The 17,500-nt window shown below is 40.5% G+C and overlaps 1 protein-coding gene across 1 annotated transcript in view; it reads right to left on the reverse strand.

The window, feature by feature from the left end:
- Positions 1-17,500, reverse strand: part of lratb.1 (lecithin retinol acyltransferase b, tandem duplicate 1) — a 29,066-nt gene that overhangs the window by 2,392 nt on the left and 9,174 nt on the right. Inside the window, exons 10-17 of the mRNA XM_065950285.1 lie at positions 5,385-5,449; positions 5,195-5,301; positions 3,873-3,975; positions 3,653-3,752; positions 3,369-3,408; positions 2,571-2,622; positions 1,836-1,944; positions 107-190 (exon numbers count right to left, since the gene is read on the reverse strand). Coding sequence (XP_065806357.1) covers positions 107-190; positions 1,836-1,944; positions 2,571-2,622; positions 3,369-3,408; positions 3,653-3,752; positions 3,873-3,975; positions 5,195-5,301; positions 5,385-5,449 — 660 coding nt within the window. The remainder of the gene's footprint in view (positions 1-106; positions 191-1,835; positions 1,945-2,570; positions 2,623-3,368; positions 3,409-3,652; positions 3,753-3,872; positions 3,976-5,194; positions 5,302-5,384; positions 5,450-17,500) is intronic.

Genomic DNA, 17,500 nt, shown 5'->3' on the forward strand with positions numbered 1-17,500 from the left:
GCTCTGGTTCCTGGTCCTGTGAGGTAACCAGCTCTGGTTCCTGGTCCTGTGAGGTAACCAGCTCTGGTTCCTGGTCCTGTTGGGTAACCAGCTCTTGTTCTCTCACCGATGTTTGCAGAGTCTCCTTTGTCCCCGCTCCGGGTGTAAGCCAGCTCCTCCAGTCTGTAGCTGTGTGGTCCACTGGGCAGCTCTGCACAGAAACCAGAACACGTTTCAGCAAACGGTGATGAAACAAAGAACACCTTTTTATGTCTCCTCGGTCTCCAGCTGGCTCTCTTCAGCTGCTCAGGTCTGGACACAGTTTGAATGAGTGTGTGAAAAGTGTTTGAAGCCTCACCTGGAAAAACAAAGTGAACAGATTCATTCCTACTCTGACAACAACCATGTGTGAGGATACTTTGATATGTCGGGATCGTAGATGGACGGTCTGCCTGAACGCCCGATCCACTAAGGTTTACATGTCTCCCTTCAAGGTCTGGAACCAGGTCCTGCTGCCTTTGGACCAAGACTACATCTGGGCTTCCCTCTCTGACATGTTCTGCTTTAAAGACCAGCTGTAGCGTTATGCAGACGATTTCCTTTTATACCTTTCTAATCCCAAACGATCGACCCCTTACCGGCTCTGATTCAGAACTCTAGTGTCACACTAGTCCATGAACTGGACTTTAGGGGTCAAATGTGCTCGGGCACAGTACCGCTCTCGTGAGTGCGCCCTATGACCGCGTCAACCTCAGATTCTTACTCTCTGCTGAACGTCTCTGATGATCATGTTGATTTTTAAATGAATCACAAGAGAAGTTTGATTATTACTGCCTGTGTGTTGGTGATCCATTAGTGATGTCTGCTTCAGTTTACTTCTTGCAGGATGAAATGACAGCTCAGCGATGTGTGTGTGTGTGTGTGTGTGTGTGTGTGTGTGTGTGTGTGTGTGTGTGTTTAGTTAAAATCAGATGAATATTCAGAGCAGCAGCTCCGTCTCTGCTTCCTTCTTTTAAATGTGTTTTTTATTCTCTTTCTTTGTTTTTGTGACTGAAGAGGACTTCCTGTTCTCAGCCTGGAATGTGAAGACGGTGGAGACGCAGCCAGGACTCGGGCTGTGTGTGTGTGTGTGTGTGTGTGTGTGTGTGTGTGTGTGTGTGTGTGTGTGTGTGTGTATGTGGAGGTGCTCTAATGAAGTGTCTGACTTGATTTTCACATATTTCTGCCTTCATTCAAAGTTTCACCTGAACGAGCTTCTGTTCTCTTTGTCAACAAAAAGATGTTTCTCTGCTGCGTCAGACCGACGTCATTCAGAGTCTGTGCAGCATTCAAAGAGTCTCTGAGTGTGTGTGTGTGTGTGTGTGTGTGTCTTAGTGTGTGTAGCCATGTGAGAGCAGCCTTAGTGAAAGGATAAAAAAGGCCCAGCATGTGGTCTTTTAAAGGAATTAGAAATAAAACACACACACACACACACACACACACACACACACACACACACACACACACACACACACACACACACACACACACACACACACACACACACACACACACACTCTGCTGCTGTATCTTTAAGGCCTACTCTCTTCTGATTGGCCAGCTCTCTGGAGGGGGGGTCAGAACGCTGCAGGGCTGCCAGGGGAGGGGTTTGTTACCCGCTACAGAGCGTTCACCTAATCCAGGATCCTTTAAGGTCCCTTTAAAACCTCCAGACCCTTTCAAAGCTCCCGCTGTGCTGCGCTTCTACGACGCTGTGACCTCACAGACTGGGACGCCAACATCAGGCTGTTGATGAATCTATATGAACGTATAAAGACGCGATGCCTGCTGAGGCGACAGCGCTTCTGTTTGTTTACCTTTGTCAGGTAGCTCCTCCTCCGAGCTGGGAGGGGCCTCCTGCTCATGTGTGTCAGGCTCCGCCTCTGTGAGAGACTCCACCAGCTCTCCATCGACGTGAACATCTACCTGCAGTGATGCAGACGATGAACGTAGGATGATCACATTTATAAACATAATAAACATAATAATAATAATAACAAACATAACAATAATAATAAACATAATAATAATAATAATAATAACAAACATAATAATAATAATAAACATAATAATAATAACAAACATAATAATAATAATAAACATAATAATAATAACAACCATTACAATAATAATAATAACAAACATAATAATAACAATAATAATAATAATAAACATAACAATAATAATAACAACAACAAACGTAATAATAATAATAACAAACATAATAATAATAATAAACATAATAACAATAATAATAACAAACATAATAATAATAATAAACATAATAATAATAATAAACATAACAATAATAAACATAATAACAATAATAATAACAAACATAATAATAATAATAAACATAATAACAATAATAATAACAAACATAATAATAATAATAAACATAATAACAATAATAAACATAATAATAATAATAATAATAAACATAATAACAATAAAAATAATAATCATGATCTCAGGAACTAAACTGTGGAGCTCTTTTGTTTACGGTGAGTAGGCGGAGTCTGAACAAACGCCAGCTGGGTGATCAAACTGACCTTCAGCTGAGATTTAGGATGCAAGAAGAAGAAGGGCTTGAGGACAGGAGACCTGAGGACAGAGAGAACAGAGGACACGGGACAGAGGACACAGGACAGAGGACAGAGGACACGGGACAGAGGACAGAGGACACAGGACAGAGGACACAGAACAGAGGACACACGAAACAGGATACAGGACACAGGACAGAGGACACAAGACAGAGGACACACGAAACAGGATACAGGACAGAGGACACAAGACAGAGGACACAGAACAGAGGACACACGAAACAGGATACAGGATACAGGACACAGGACACAGGACAGAGGACACAAGACAGAGGACACAGGACACAGGACAGAGGACACAGGACAGAGGACACAGGAAACAGGATTCAGGACACAGGACAGAGGACACAGGACAGAGGACAGAGGACACAGGACAGAGGACACAGGACACAGGACAGAGGACACAGGACACAGGACAGAGGACACAGGACAGAGGACACAGGATACAGGACAGAGGACACAGTACAGAGGACACAGGACACAGGACAGAGGACAGAGGACACAGTACAGAGGACAGAGGACAGAGGACAGAGGACACAGCACAGAGGACACAGGACACAGGACACAGGACAGAGGACAGAGGACACAGTACAGAGGACAGAGGACAGAGGACACAGGATACAGGACAGAGGACAGAGGACACAGGACACAGGACAGAGGACACAGGACAGAGGACAGAGGACAGAAAGTAAAGATCAAAACGGTTCACTTTGCAAACAGACGGGATGAAGTGTGACGCTGACTCACACTCGGGGACGTCCACCCACGATGCCGGTCAGTCCAGGAGCTGTGAGCGAGAAGGTCGAAACCCGGTTACATGAAACGTCTTTAAATGTCTGTGTGTCTGTGTGTGTGTGTGTGTGTGTGTGTGTGTGTGTGTGTGTGTGTGTGTGTGTGTGTGTGTGTGTGTGTGTCTGTGTGTGTGTGTCTGTGTGTGTGTGTGTGTGTGTGTGTGTGTGTGTGTGTGTGTGTGTGTGTCTCTGTGTGTGTGTGTGTGTGTGTGTGTGTGTGTGTGTGTGTGTGTGTAGTACCCATGCCCGTCCCTGCAGGAGCGACTTCTCGTGCGAACACTTCCAGAGCTTTCTTCTGTTTGTGATGGACGGCCATCCAGATCACGGCCTCTCTGCTGCCCTGAGGAATCAAACACAAGGACGGACGCTGAATCCACTGTTCCCCTGTTACCTGACAAACACCCTAACAGCCAATCAGAGGAGAGAGCGAGCCAGGTGTGAGGTCAGCAGCGTGACACACCTTGGTGCGAGCGTTTTCTCCGTACGTGTCCTCGGCTCCGAGCACCTGGATGTTGACGGAGCTGAAATCTTCCAAAGCCAGTTGTTTGAAGATTCTCTTCGTCCTGCAGGAACAAACACATGACATCATCCTGAGAACGCCATGAGACACACGACATCATCCTGAGAACGCCACGAGACACACGACATCATCCTGAGAACGCCACGAGACACATGACATCATCCTGAGAACGCCACGAGACACAAGACATCATCCTGACAACGCCACGAGACACATGACATCATCCTGAGAACGCCACATGACATCATCCTGAGAACGCCATGAGACACACGACATCATCCTGAGAACGCCACGAGACACATGACATCATCCTGAGAACGCCACGAGACACATGACATCATCCTGAGAACGCCACATGACATCATCCTGAGAACGCCATGAGACACACGACATCATCCTGAGAACGCCACGAGACACATGACATCATCCTGAGAATGCCACGAGACACATGACATCATCCTGAGAACGCCACGAGACACACGACATCATCCTGAGAACGCCACGAGACACACGACATCATCCTGAGAACGCCACGAGACACATGACATCATCCTGAGAACGCCACGAGACACAAGACATCATCCTGACAACGCCACGAGACACATGACATCATCCTGAGAACGCCACATGACATCATCCTGAGAACGCCATGAGACACACGACATCATCCTGAGAACGCCACGAGACACATGACATCATCCTGACAACGCCACGAGACACATGACATCATCCTGAGAACGCCACATGACATCATCCTGAGAACGCCATGAGACACACGACATCATCCTGAGAACGCCACGAGACACATGACATCATCCTGAGAATGCCACGAGACACATGACATCATCCTGAGAACGCCACGAGACACACGACATCATCCTGAGAACGCCACGAGACACACGACATCATCCTGAGAACGCCACGAGACACACGACATCATCCTGAGAACGCCACGAGACACACGACATCATCCTGACAACGCCACGAGACACACGACATCATCCTGAGAACGCCACGAGACACACGACATCATCCTGAGAACGCCACGAGACACACGACATCATCCTGAGAACGCCACGAGACACACGACATCATCCTGAGAACGCCACGAGACACACGACATCATCCTGAGAACGCCACGAGACACACGACATCATCCTGAGAACGCCACATGACATCATCCTGAGAACGCCACATGACATCATCCTGAGAACACCACGAGACACGAGCGTGCGCCTACAGGAGGTCGTTCTGTTACACACCGTTTGATGATGCTGTCTGCGACACGCCGGGCCTTTTCCGTCGCCCTCGGCCCTCCGACCGGACACACCGCCGTCGCCCTGAAACCGTCCATGTAGGTCGCACACACCTGCACACACAAAGGGGGGGGGGGCAGGTGTGAGGAGGTCAGCTCAGTGACGTGTTGCAGATTTCATCACCTCGATGCTTCACCTTGTAGTCGTGTGACGGAGCGAAGCCTCTGGCCCCTGTCACCCTCACAGCGCCGCCGTCCACACCTGGAAACACACACACACGCACGCACACACACACACACGTCAGACCATCAGTCAGAGCTTTAATGAACTTTGACCCCTCTGCAGTTATAAGATCACAAACACAACCTGCGGTGTCAGTGTGAGGTCACAGCGTTACACAAAAACACAGAAGAAGAAAACTCAGAACATGTTGTCTTTATCTCCACACACGCACGCACGCACGCACGCACGCACGCACGCACGCACGCACGCACGCACGCACGCACGCACGCACGCACGCACACACAGTTCCAGTTCAAGTACTTGTTTATGGTCGTTGTGGGGTCAGTAAATGGTGAAATGGTGAAGAGTTCATCTGAGGCTCAATTAGAGAGATATCTTTATATGAAACAGCTACAAGTTCATGTCCCTGCTGTGAAACAGAACCTCCTGGTCCACTAAGACCCACAAAGATCCAGAACTCCCACAGGGAGGTCACAGAAGGTTTACTTCAGAACTGACTCAGTGAAGGTTCATTCAGGACTCATGGAGCCGGGTCACAGAGGAGTCCCTTGCTGTATCTGAATTACCAAGTACCTCTTCAGTCAGTCAGTAGTTAGTACCTACTATCTGCTGTATACTGTTTAGTACCTACTATCTGCTGTATACTGTTTAGTACCTACTATCTGCTGTATGCTGTTCAGTACCTACTATCTGCTGTTTACTGTTTAGTACCTACTATCTGCTGTTTACTGTTTAGTACCTACTATCTGCTGTATACTGTTTAGTACCTACTACCTGCTGTATACTGTTCAGTACCTACTATCTGCTGTATACTGTTTAGTACCTACTATCTGCTGTATACTGTTTAGTACCTACTATCTGCTGTTTACTGTTTAGTACCTACTACCTGCTGTATACTGTTCAGTACCTACTATCTGCTGTATACTGTTTAGTACCTACTATCTGCTGTTTACTGTTTAGTACCTACTACCTGCTGTATACTGTTCAGTACCTACTATCTGCTGTATACTGTTTAGTACCTACTACCTGCTGTATACTGTTCAGTACCTACTATCTGCTGTATACTGTTTAGTACCTACTATCTGCTGTATACTGTTTAGTACCTACTATCTGCTGTATACTGTTTAGTACCTACTACCTGCTGTATACTGTTCAGTACCTACTATCTGCTGTATACTGTTTAGTACCTACTATCTGCTGTATACTGTTCAGTACCTACTATCTGCTGTTTACTGTTTAGTACCTACTACCTGCTGTATGCTGTTCAGTACCTACTATCTGCTGTTTACTGTTTAGTACCTACTACCTGCTGTATACTGTTCAGTACCTACTATCTGCTGTATACTGTTTAGTACCTACTATCTGCTGTATACTGTTCAGTACCTACTATCTGCTGTTTACTGTTTAGTACCTACTACCTGCTGTATACTGTTTAGTACCTACTACCTGCTGTATACTGTTTAGTACCTACTATCTGCTGTATGCTGTTTAGTACCTACTACCTGCTGTATACTGTTTAGTACCTACTTCCTGCTGTATACTGTTCAGTACCTACTATCTGCTGCATACTGTTTAGTACCTACTACCTGCTGTATACTGTTTAGTACCTACTATCTGCTGTTTACTGTTTAGTACCTACTATCTGCTGCATACTGTTTAGTACCTACTACCTGCTGTTTACTGTTTAGTACCTACTACCTGCTGTATACTGTTCAGTACCTACTATCTGCTGTTCACTGTTTAGTACCTACTACCTGCTGTATGCTGTTTAGTACCTACTATCTGCTGCATACTGTTCAGTACCTACTACCTGCTGTATACTGTTCAGTACCTACTACCTGCTGTTTACTGTTTAGTACCTACTACCTGCTGTATACTGTTCAGTACCTACTATCTGCTGTATACTGTTTAGTACCTACTATCTGCTGTATACTGTTCAGTACCTACTATCTGCTGTTTACTGTTTAGTACCTACTATCTGCTGTATACTGTTCAGTACCTACTATCTGCTGTTTACTGTTTAGTACCTACTATCTGCTGTATACTGTTTAGTACCTACTATCTGCTGTATACTGTTCAGTACCTACTATCTGCTGTTTACTGTTTAGTACCTACTACCTGCTGTATACTGTTTAGTACCTACTACCTGCTGTATACTGTTTAGTACCTACTATCTGCTGTATGCTGTTTAGTACCTACTACCTGCTGTATGCTGTTTAGTACCTACTTCCTGCTGTATACTGTTCAGTACCTACTATCTGCTGCATACTGTTTAGTACCTACTACCTGCTGTATACTGTTTAGTACCTACTATCTGCTGTTTACTGTTTAGTACCTACTATCTGCTGCATACTGTTTAGTACCTACTACCTGCTGTTTACTGTTTAGTACCTACTACCTGCTGTATACTGTTCAGTACCTACTACCTGCTGTTTACTGTTCAGTACCTACTACCTGCTGTATACTGTTCAGTACCTACTATCTGCTGTTCACTGTTTAGTACCTACTACCTGCTGTATGCTGTTTAGTACCTACTATCTGCTGCATACTGTTCAGTACCTACTACCTGCTGTATACTGTTCAGTACCTACTACCTGCTGTTTACTGTTTAGTACCTACTACCTGCTGTATACTGTTCAGTACCTACTATCTGCTGTTTACTGTTTAGTACCTACTACCTGCTGTATGCTGTTCAGTACCTACTATCTGCTGTTTACTGTTTAGTACCTACTACCTGCTGTATACTGTTCAGTACCTACTATCTGCTGTATACTGTTTAGTACCTACTACCTGCTGTATACTGTTCAGTACCTACTATCTGCTGTATACTGTTTAGTACCTACTATCTGCTGTATACTGTTTAGTACCTACTATCTGCTGTATGCTGTTCAGTACCTACTATCTGCTGTTTACTGTTTAGTACCTACTATCTGCTGCATACTGTTTAGTACCTACTACCTGCTGTTTACTGTTTAGTACCTACTACCTGCTGTATACTGTTCAGTACCTACTATCTGCTGTTCACTGTTTAGTACCTACTACCTGCTGTATGCTGTTTAGTACCTACTATCTGCTGCATACTGTTCAGTACCTACTACCTGCTGTATACTGTTCAGTACCTACTACCTGCTGTTTACTGTTTAGTACCTACTACCTGCTGTATACTGTTCAGTACCTACTATCTGCTGTATACTGTTTAGTACCTACTATCTGCTGTATACTGTTCAGTACCTACTATCTGCTGTTTACTGTTTAGTACCTACTATCTGCTGTATACTGTTCAGTACCTACTATCTGCTGTATACTGTTTAGTACCTACTATCTGCTGTATACTGTTCAGTACCTACTATCTGCTGTTTACTGTTTAGTACCTACTATCTGCTGTATACTGTTTAGTACCTACTACCTGCTGTATACTGTTCAGTACCTACTATCTGCTGTATACTGTTTAGTACCTACTATCTGCTGTATACTGTTTAGTACCTACTATCTGCTGTTTACTGTTTAGTACCTACTACCTGCTGTATACTGTTCAGTACCTACTATCTGCTGTATACTGTTTAGTACCTACTATCTGCTGTTTACTGTTTAGTACCTACTACCTGCTGTATACTGTTCAGTACCTACTATCTGCTGTATACTGTTTAGTACCTACTACCTGCTGTATACTGTTCAGTACCTACTATCTGCTGTATACTGTTTAGTACCTACTATCTGCTGTATACTGTTTAGTACCTACTATCTGCTGTATACTGTTTAGTACCTACTACCTGCTGTATACTGTTCAGTACCTACTATCTGCTGTATACTGTTTAGTACCTACTATCTGCTGTATACTGTTCAGTACCTACTATCTGCTGTTTACTGTTTAGTACCTACTACCTGCTGTATGCTGTTCAGTACCTACTATCTGCTGTTTACTGTTTAGTACCTACTACCTGCTGTATACTGTTCAGTACCTACTATCTGCTGTATACTGTTTAGTACCTACTATCTGCTGTATACTGTTCAGTACCTACTATCTGCTGTTTACTGTTTAGTACCTACTACCTGCTGTATACTGTTTAGTACCTACTACCTGCTGTATACTGTTTAGTACCTACTATCTGCTGTATGCTGTTTAGTACCTACTACCTGCTGTATACTGTTTAGTACCTACTTCCTGCTGTATACTGTTCAGTACCTACTATCTGCTGCATACTGTTTAGTACCTACTACCTGCTGTATACTGTTTAGTACCTACTATCTGCTGTTTACTGTTTAGTACCTACTATCTGCTGCATACTGTTTAGTACCTACTACCTGCTGTTTACTGTTTAGTACCTACTACCTGCTGTATACTGTTCAGTACCTACTATCTGCTGTTCACTGTTTAGTACCTACTACCTGCTGTATGCTGTTTAGTACCTACTATCTGCTGCATACTGTTCAGTACCTACTACCTGCTGTATACTGTTCAGTACCTACTACCTGCTGTTTACTGTTTAGTACCTACTACCTGCTGTATACTGTTCAGTACCTACTATCTGCTGTATACTGTTTAGTACCTACTATCTGCTGTATACTGTTCAGTACCTACTATCTGCTGTTTACTGTTTAGTACCTACTATCTGCTGTATACTGTTCAGTACCTACTATCTGCTGTTTACTGTTTAGTACCTACTATCTGCTGTATACTGTTTAGTACCTACTATCTGCTGTATACTGTTCAGTACCTACTATCTGCTGTTTACTGTTTAGTACCTACTACCTGCTGTATACTGTTTAGTACCTACTACCTGCTGTATACTGTTTAGTACCTACTATCTGCTGTATGCTGTTTAGTACCTACTACCTGCTGTATGCTGTTTAGTACCTACTTCCTGCTGTATACTGTTCAGTACCTACTATCTGCTGCATACTGTTTAGTACCTACTACCTGCTGTATACTGTTTAGTACCTACTATCTGCTGTTTACTGTTTAGTACCTACTATCTGCTGCATACTGTTTAGTACCTACTACCTGCTGTTTACTGTTTAGTACCTACTACCTGCTGTATACTGTTCAGTACCTACTACCTGCTGTTTACTGTTCAGTACCTACTACCTGCTGTATACTGTTCAGTACCTACTATCTGCTGTTCACTGTTTAGTACCTACTACCTGCTGTATGCTGTTTAGTACCTACTATCTGCTGCATACTGTTCAGTACCTACTACCTGCTGTATACTGTTCAGTACCTACTACCTGCTGTTTACTGTTTAGTACCTACTACCTGCTGTATACTGTTCAGTACCTACTATCTGCTGTTTACTGTTTAGTACCTACTACCTGCTGTATGCTGTTCAGTACCTACTATCTGCTGTTTACTGTTTAGTACCTACTACCTGCTGTATACTGTTCAGTACCTACTATCTGCTGTATACTGTTTAGTACCTACTATCTGCTGTATACTGTTCAGTACCTACTATCTGCTGTTTACTGTTTAGTACCTACTACCTGCTGTATACTGTTCAGTACCTACTATCTGCTGTTCACTGTTTAGTACCTACTACCTGCTGTATGCTGTTTAGTTTACTACTATCTGCTGTATACTGTTCAGTACCTACTACCTGCTGTATACTGTTCAGTACCTACTACCTGCTGTTTACTGTTTAGTACCTACTACCTGCTGCATACTGTTTAGTACCTACTATCTGCTGTTTACTGTTCAGTACCTACTATCTGCTGTATACTGTTCAGTACCTACTATCTGCTGTATACTGTTCAGTACCTACTATCTGCTGTATACTGTTCAGTACCTACTATCTGCTGTTTACTGTTCAGTACCTACTATCTGCTGTATACTGTTCAGTACCTACTATCTGCTGTATACTGTTCAGTACCTACTATCTGCTGTATACTGTTTAGTACCTACTATCTGCTGTATGCTGTTTAGTACCTACTATCTGCTGTTTTCTGTTTAGTACCTACTATCTGCTGTATGCTGTTTAGTACCTACTATCTGCTGTATACTGTTTAGTACCTACTATCTGCTGTTTACTGTTTAGTACCTACTATCTGCTGTATACTGTTTAGTACCTACTATCTGCTGTTTACTGTTTAGTACCTACTATCTGCTGTATACTGTTCAGTACCTACTATCTGCTGTATACTGTTTAGTACCTACTATCTGCTGTATGCTGTTTAGTACCTACTATCTGCTGTATGCTGTTCAGTACCTACTATCTGCTGTATGCTGTTTAGTACCTACTATCTGCTGTTTACTGTTCAGTACCTACTATCTGCTGTTTACTGTTCAGTACCTACTATCTGCTGTATACTGTTTAGTACCTACTATCTGCTGTATACTGTTCAGTACCTACTATCTGCTGTATGCTGTTCAGTACCTACTATCTGCTGTTTAGTACCTACTATCTGCTGTATGCTGTTTAGTACCTACTATCTGCTGTATACTGTTTAGTACCTACTATCTGCTGTATACTGTTTAGTACCTACTATCTGCTGTATACTGTTTAGTACCTACTATCTGCTGTTTAGTACCTACTATCTGCTGTATGCTGTTTAGTACCTACTATCTGCTGTATACTGTTTAGTACCTACTATCTGCTGTTTACTGTTTAGTACCTACTATCTGCTGTTTACTGTTTAGTACCTACTATCTGCTGTATGCTGTTTAGTACCTACTATCTGCTGTATACTGTTTAGTACCTACTATCTGCTGTTTACTGTTTAGTACCTACTATCTGCTGTATGCTGTTTAGTACCTACTATCTGCTGTATACTGTTTAGTACCTACTATCTGCTGTTTACTGTTTAGTACCTACTATCTGCTGTATGCTGTTCAGTACCTACTATCTGCTGTATACTGTTTAGTACCTACTATCTGCTGTATACTGTTCAGTACCTACTATCTGCTGTATACTGTTCAGTACCTACTATCTGCTGTATGCTGTTCAGTACCTACTATCTGCTGTTTACTGTTTAGTACCTACTATCTGCTGTTTAGTACCTACTATCTGCTGTATGCTGTTTAGTACCTACTACCTGCTGTATACTGTTTAGTACCTACTATCTGCTGTATACTGTTTAGTACCTACTATCTGCTGTATACTGTTTAGTACCTACTACCTGCTGTATACTGTTTAGTACCTACTATCTGCTGCATACTGTTTAGTACCTACTATCTGCTGTTTACTGTTTAGTACCTACTATCTGCTGTATACTGTTTAGTACCTACTACCTGCTGTATACTGTTTAGTACCTACTATCTGCTGCATACTGTTTAGTACCTACTATCTGCTGTTTACTGTTTAGTACCTACTATCTGCTGTATACTGTTTAGTACCTACTATCTGCTGTTCACTGTTTAGTACCTACTATCTGCTGTTTACTGTTTAGTACCTACTACCTGCTGTTTACTGTTTAGTACCTACTATCTGCTGTATACTGTTTAGTACCTACTATCTGCTGTATACTGTTTAGTACCTACTATCTGCTGTTTACTGTTTAGTACCTACTATCTGCTGTTTAGTACCTACTATCTGCTGTATACTGTTTAGTACCTACTATCTGCTGTATACTGTTTAGTACCTACTATCTGCTGTTTACTGTTTAGTACCTACTACCTGCTGTATACTGTTTAGTACCTACTATCTGCTGCATACTGTTTAGTACCTACTACCTGCTGTATACTGTTTAGTACCTACTATCTGCTGTTTACTGTTTAGTACCTACTATCTGCTGCATACTGTTTAGTACCTACTACCTGCTGTTTACTGTTTAGTACCTACTACCTGCTGTATACTGTTCAGTACCTACTACCTGCTGTTTACTGTTCAGTACCTACTACCTGCTGTATACTGTTCAGTACCTACTATCTGCTGTTCACTGTTTAGTACCTACTACCTGCTGTATGCTGTTTAGTACCTACTATCTGCTGCATACTGTTCAGTACCTACTACCTGCTGTATACTGTTCAGTACCTACTACCTGCTGTTTACTGTTTAGTACCTACTACCTGCTGTATACTGTTCAGTACCTACTATCTGCTGTTTACTGTTTAGTACCTACTACCTGCTGTATGCTGTTCAGTACCTACTATCTGCTGTTTACTGTTTAGTACCTACTACCTGCTGTATACTGTTCAGTACCTACTATCTGCTGTATACTGTTTAGTACCTACTATCTGCTGTATACTGTTCAGTACCTACTATCTGCTGTTTACTGTTTAGTACCTACTACCTGCTGTATACTGTTCAGTACCTACTATCTGCTGTTCACTGTTTAGTACCTACTACCTGCTGTATGCTGTTTAGTTTACTACTATCTGCTGTATACTGTTCAGTACCTACTACCTGCTGTATACTGTTCAGTACCTACTACCTGCTGTTTACTGTTTAGTACCTACTACCTGCTGCATACTGTTTAGTACCTACTATCTGCTGTTTACTGTTCAGTACCTACTATCTGCTGTATACTGTTCAGTACCTACTATCTGCTGTATACTGTTCAGTACCTACTATCTGCTGTATACTGTTCAGTACCTACTATCTGCTGTTTACTGTTCAGTACCTACTATCTGCTGTATACTGTTCAGTACCTACTATCTGCTGTATACTGTTCAGTACCTACTATCTGCTGTATACTGTTTAGTACCTACTATCTGCTGTATGCTGTTTAGTACCTACTATCTGCTGTTTTCTGTTTAGTACCTACTATCTGCTGTATGCTGTTTAGTACCTACTATCTGCTGTATACTGTTTAGTACCTACTATCTGCTGTTTACTGTTTAGTACCTACTATCTGCTGTATACTGTTTAGTACCTACTATCTGCTGTTTACTGTTTAGTACCTACTATCTGCTGTATACTGTTCAGTACCTACTATCTGCTGTATACTGTTTAGTACCTACTATCTGCTGTATGCTGTTTAGTACCTACTATCTGCTGTATGCTGTTCAGTACCTACTATCTGCTGTATGCTGTTTAGTACCTACTATCTGCTGTTTACTGTTCAGTACCTACTATCTGCTGTTTACTGTTCAGTACCTACTATCTGCTGTATACTGTTTAGTACCTACTATCTGCTGTATACTGTTCAGTACCTACTATCTGCTGTATGCTGTTCAGTACCTACTATCTGCTGTTTAGTACCTACTATCTGCTGTATGCTGTTTAGTACCTACTATCTGCTGTATACTGTTTAGTACCTACTATCTGCTGTATACTGTTTAGTACCTACTATCTGCTGTATACTGTTTAGTACCTACTATCTGCTGTTTAGTACCTACTATCTGCTGTATGCTGTTTAGTACCTACTATCTGCTGTATACTGTTTAGTACCTACTATCTGCTGTTTACTGTTTAGTACCTACTATCTGCTGTTTACTGTTTAGTACCTACTATCTGCTGTATGCTGTTTAGTACCTACTATCTGCTGTATACTGTTTAGTACCTACTATCTGCTGTTTACTGTTTAGTACCTACTATCTGCTGTATGCTGTTTAGTACCTACTATCTGCTGTATACTGTTTAGTACCTACTATCTGCTGTTTACTGTTTAGTACCTACTATCTGCTGTATGCTGTTCAGTACCTACTATCTGCTGTATACTGTTTAGTACCTACTATCTGCTGTATACTGTTCAGTACCTACTATCTGCTGTATACTGTTCAGTACCTACTATCTGCTGTATGCTGTTCAGTACCTACTATCTGCTGTTTACTGTTTAGTACCTACTATCTGCTGTTTAGTACCTACTATCTGCTGTATGCTGTTTAGTACCTACTACCTGCTGTATACTGTTTAGTACCTACTATCTGCTGTATACTGTTTAGTACCTACTATCTGCTGTATACTGTTTAGTACCTACTACCTGCTGTATACTGTTTAGTACCTACTATCTGCTGCATACTGTTTAGTACCTACTATCTGCTGTTTACTGTTTAGTACCTACTATCTGCTGTATACTGTTTAGTACCTACTACCTGCTGTATACTGTTTAGTACCTACTATCTGCTGCATACTGTTTAGTACCTACTATCTGCTGTTTACTGTTTAGTACCTACTATCTGCTGTATACTGTTTAGTACCTACTATCTGCTGTTCACTGTTTAGTACCTACTATCTGCTGTTTACTGTTTAGTACCTACTACCTGCTGTTTACTGTTTAGTACCTACTATCTGCTGTATACTGTTTAGTACCTACTATCTGCTGTATACTGTTTAGTACCTACTATCTGCTGTTTACTGTTTAGTACCTACTATCTGCTGTTTAGTACCTACTATCTGCTGTATACTGTTTAGTACCTACTATCTGCTGTATACTGTTTAGTACCTACTATCTGCTGTTTACTGTTTAGTACCTACTACCTGCTGTATACTGTTTAGTACCTACTATCTGCTGCATACTGTTTAGTACCTACTATCTGCTGTTTACTGTTTAGTACCTACTATCTGCTGTATACTGTTTAGTACCTACTATCTGCTGTTCACTGTTTAGTACCTACTATCTGCTGTTTACTGTTTAGTACCTACTACCTGCTGTTTACTGTTTAGTACCTACTATCTGCTGTATACTGTTTAGTACCTACTATCTGCTGTATACTGTTTAGTACCTACTATCTGCTGTTTACTGTTTAGTACCTACTATCTGCTGTTTAGTACCTACTATCTGCTGTATACTGTTTAGTACCTACTATCTGCTGTATACTGTTTAGTACCTACTATCTGCTGTTTACTGTTTAGTACCTACTACCTGCTGTATACTGTTTAGTACCTACTATCTGCTGTTTACTGTTTAGTACCTACTATCTGCTGTATACTGTTTAGTACCTACTATCTGCTGCATACTGTTTAGTACCTACTGTTCAGTAGGCAGATATTTGTTCCTACTTCTTCTGATTCATTCAGTAAGGAAGTGACGTCATTTACGTTTCCCGAACCGGCCGCATCCACCAGTTTTTTTTGTTTAGCTTTATTGATGAAGAGTAATGCTCATATACAGTCAGGTAAACAAAAAACAATATCACAATGTAAATCAAGTAAAAGATTAAATAACTAAATAACATACAGTACATAAAGAACAAATGAAAAACAGTAATATACAGAATATAAAATATACCAGTAAAGACATTTAAATAGTTAAATCATTATTTAAAGAGTTAAATCATTATTTAAATAGTGACATCATTATTTAAATAGAGAAATCATTATTTAAATAGTTAAATCATTATTTAAATAGTGAAATCATTATTTAAATAGAGAAATCATTATTTAAATAGTGAAATCATTATTTAAATAGAGAAATCATTATTTAAATAGAGAAATCATTATTTAAATAGTGAACTCATTATTTAAATAGAGAAATCATTATTTAAATACTTAAATCATTATTTAAATAGAGAAATCATTATTTAAATAGTGACATCATTATTTAAATAGTTAAATCATTATTTAAATAGAGAAATCATTATTTAAATAGTGAACTCATTATTTAAATAGAGAAATCATTATTTAAATACTTAAATCATTATTTAAATAGTGAAATCATTATTTAAATAGTGACATCATTATTTAAATAGTGAAATCATTATTTAAATAGTGAAATCATTATTTAAATCATTATTTAAATAGAGAAATCATTTAAATAGAGAAATCATTATTTAAATAGTGACATCATTATTTAAATAGTGAAATCATTATTTAAATACTTAAATCATTATTTAAATAGTGAAATCATTATTTAAATAGTGAAATCATTATTTAAATAGAGAAATCATTATTTAAATAGCGACATAATTATTTAAATAGTGAAATCATTATTTAAATACTTAAATCATTATTTAAATAGAGAAATCATTATTTAAATAGAGAAATCATTATTTAAATAGTGACATCATTATTTAAATAGTGAAATCATTATTTAAATACTTAAATCATTATTTAAATAGTGACATCATTATTTAAATAGTGACATCATTATTTAAATAGTGAAATCATTATTTAAATGGAGGGAGAAAGGTTTTATAATAATGCAGACTTTTGTTATATTTTCTGTTGTTAATTTAAAGTAGTGATTTCAGTCGGG

Source organism: Labrus bergylta, chromosome 22 (assembly GCF_963930695.1).
Source record: "Labrus bergylta chromosome 22, fLabBer1.1, whole genome shotgun sequence".
NCBI lineage: Eukaryota > Metazoa > Chordata > Actinopteri > Labriformes > Labridae > Labrus > Labrus bergylta.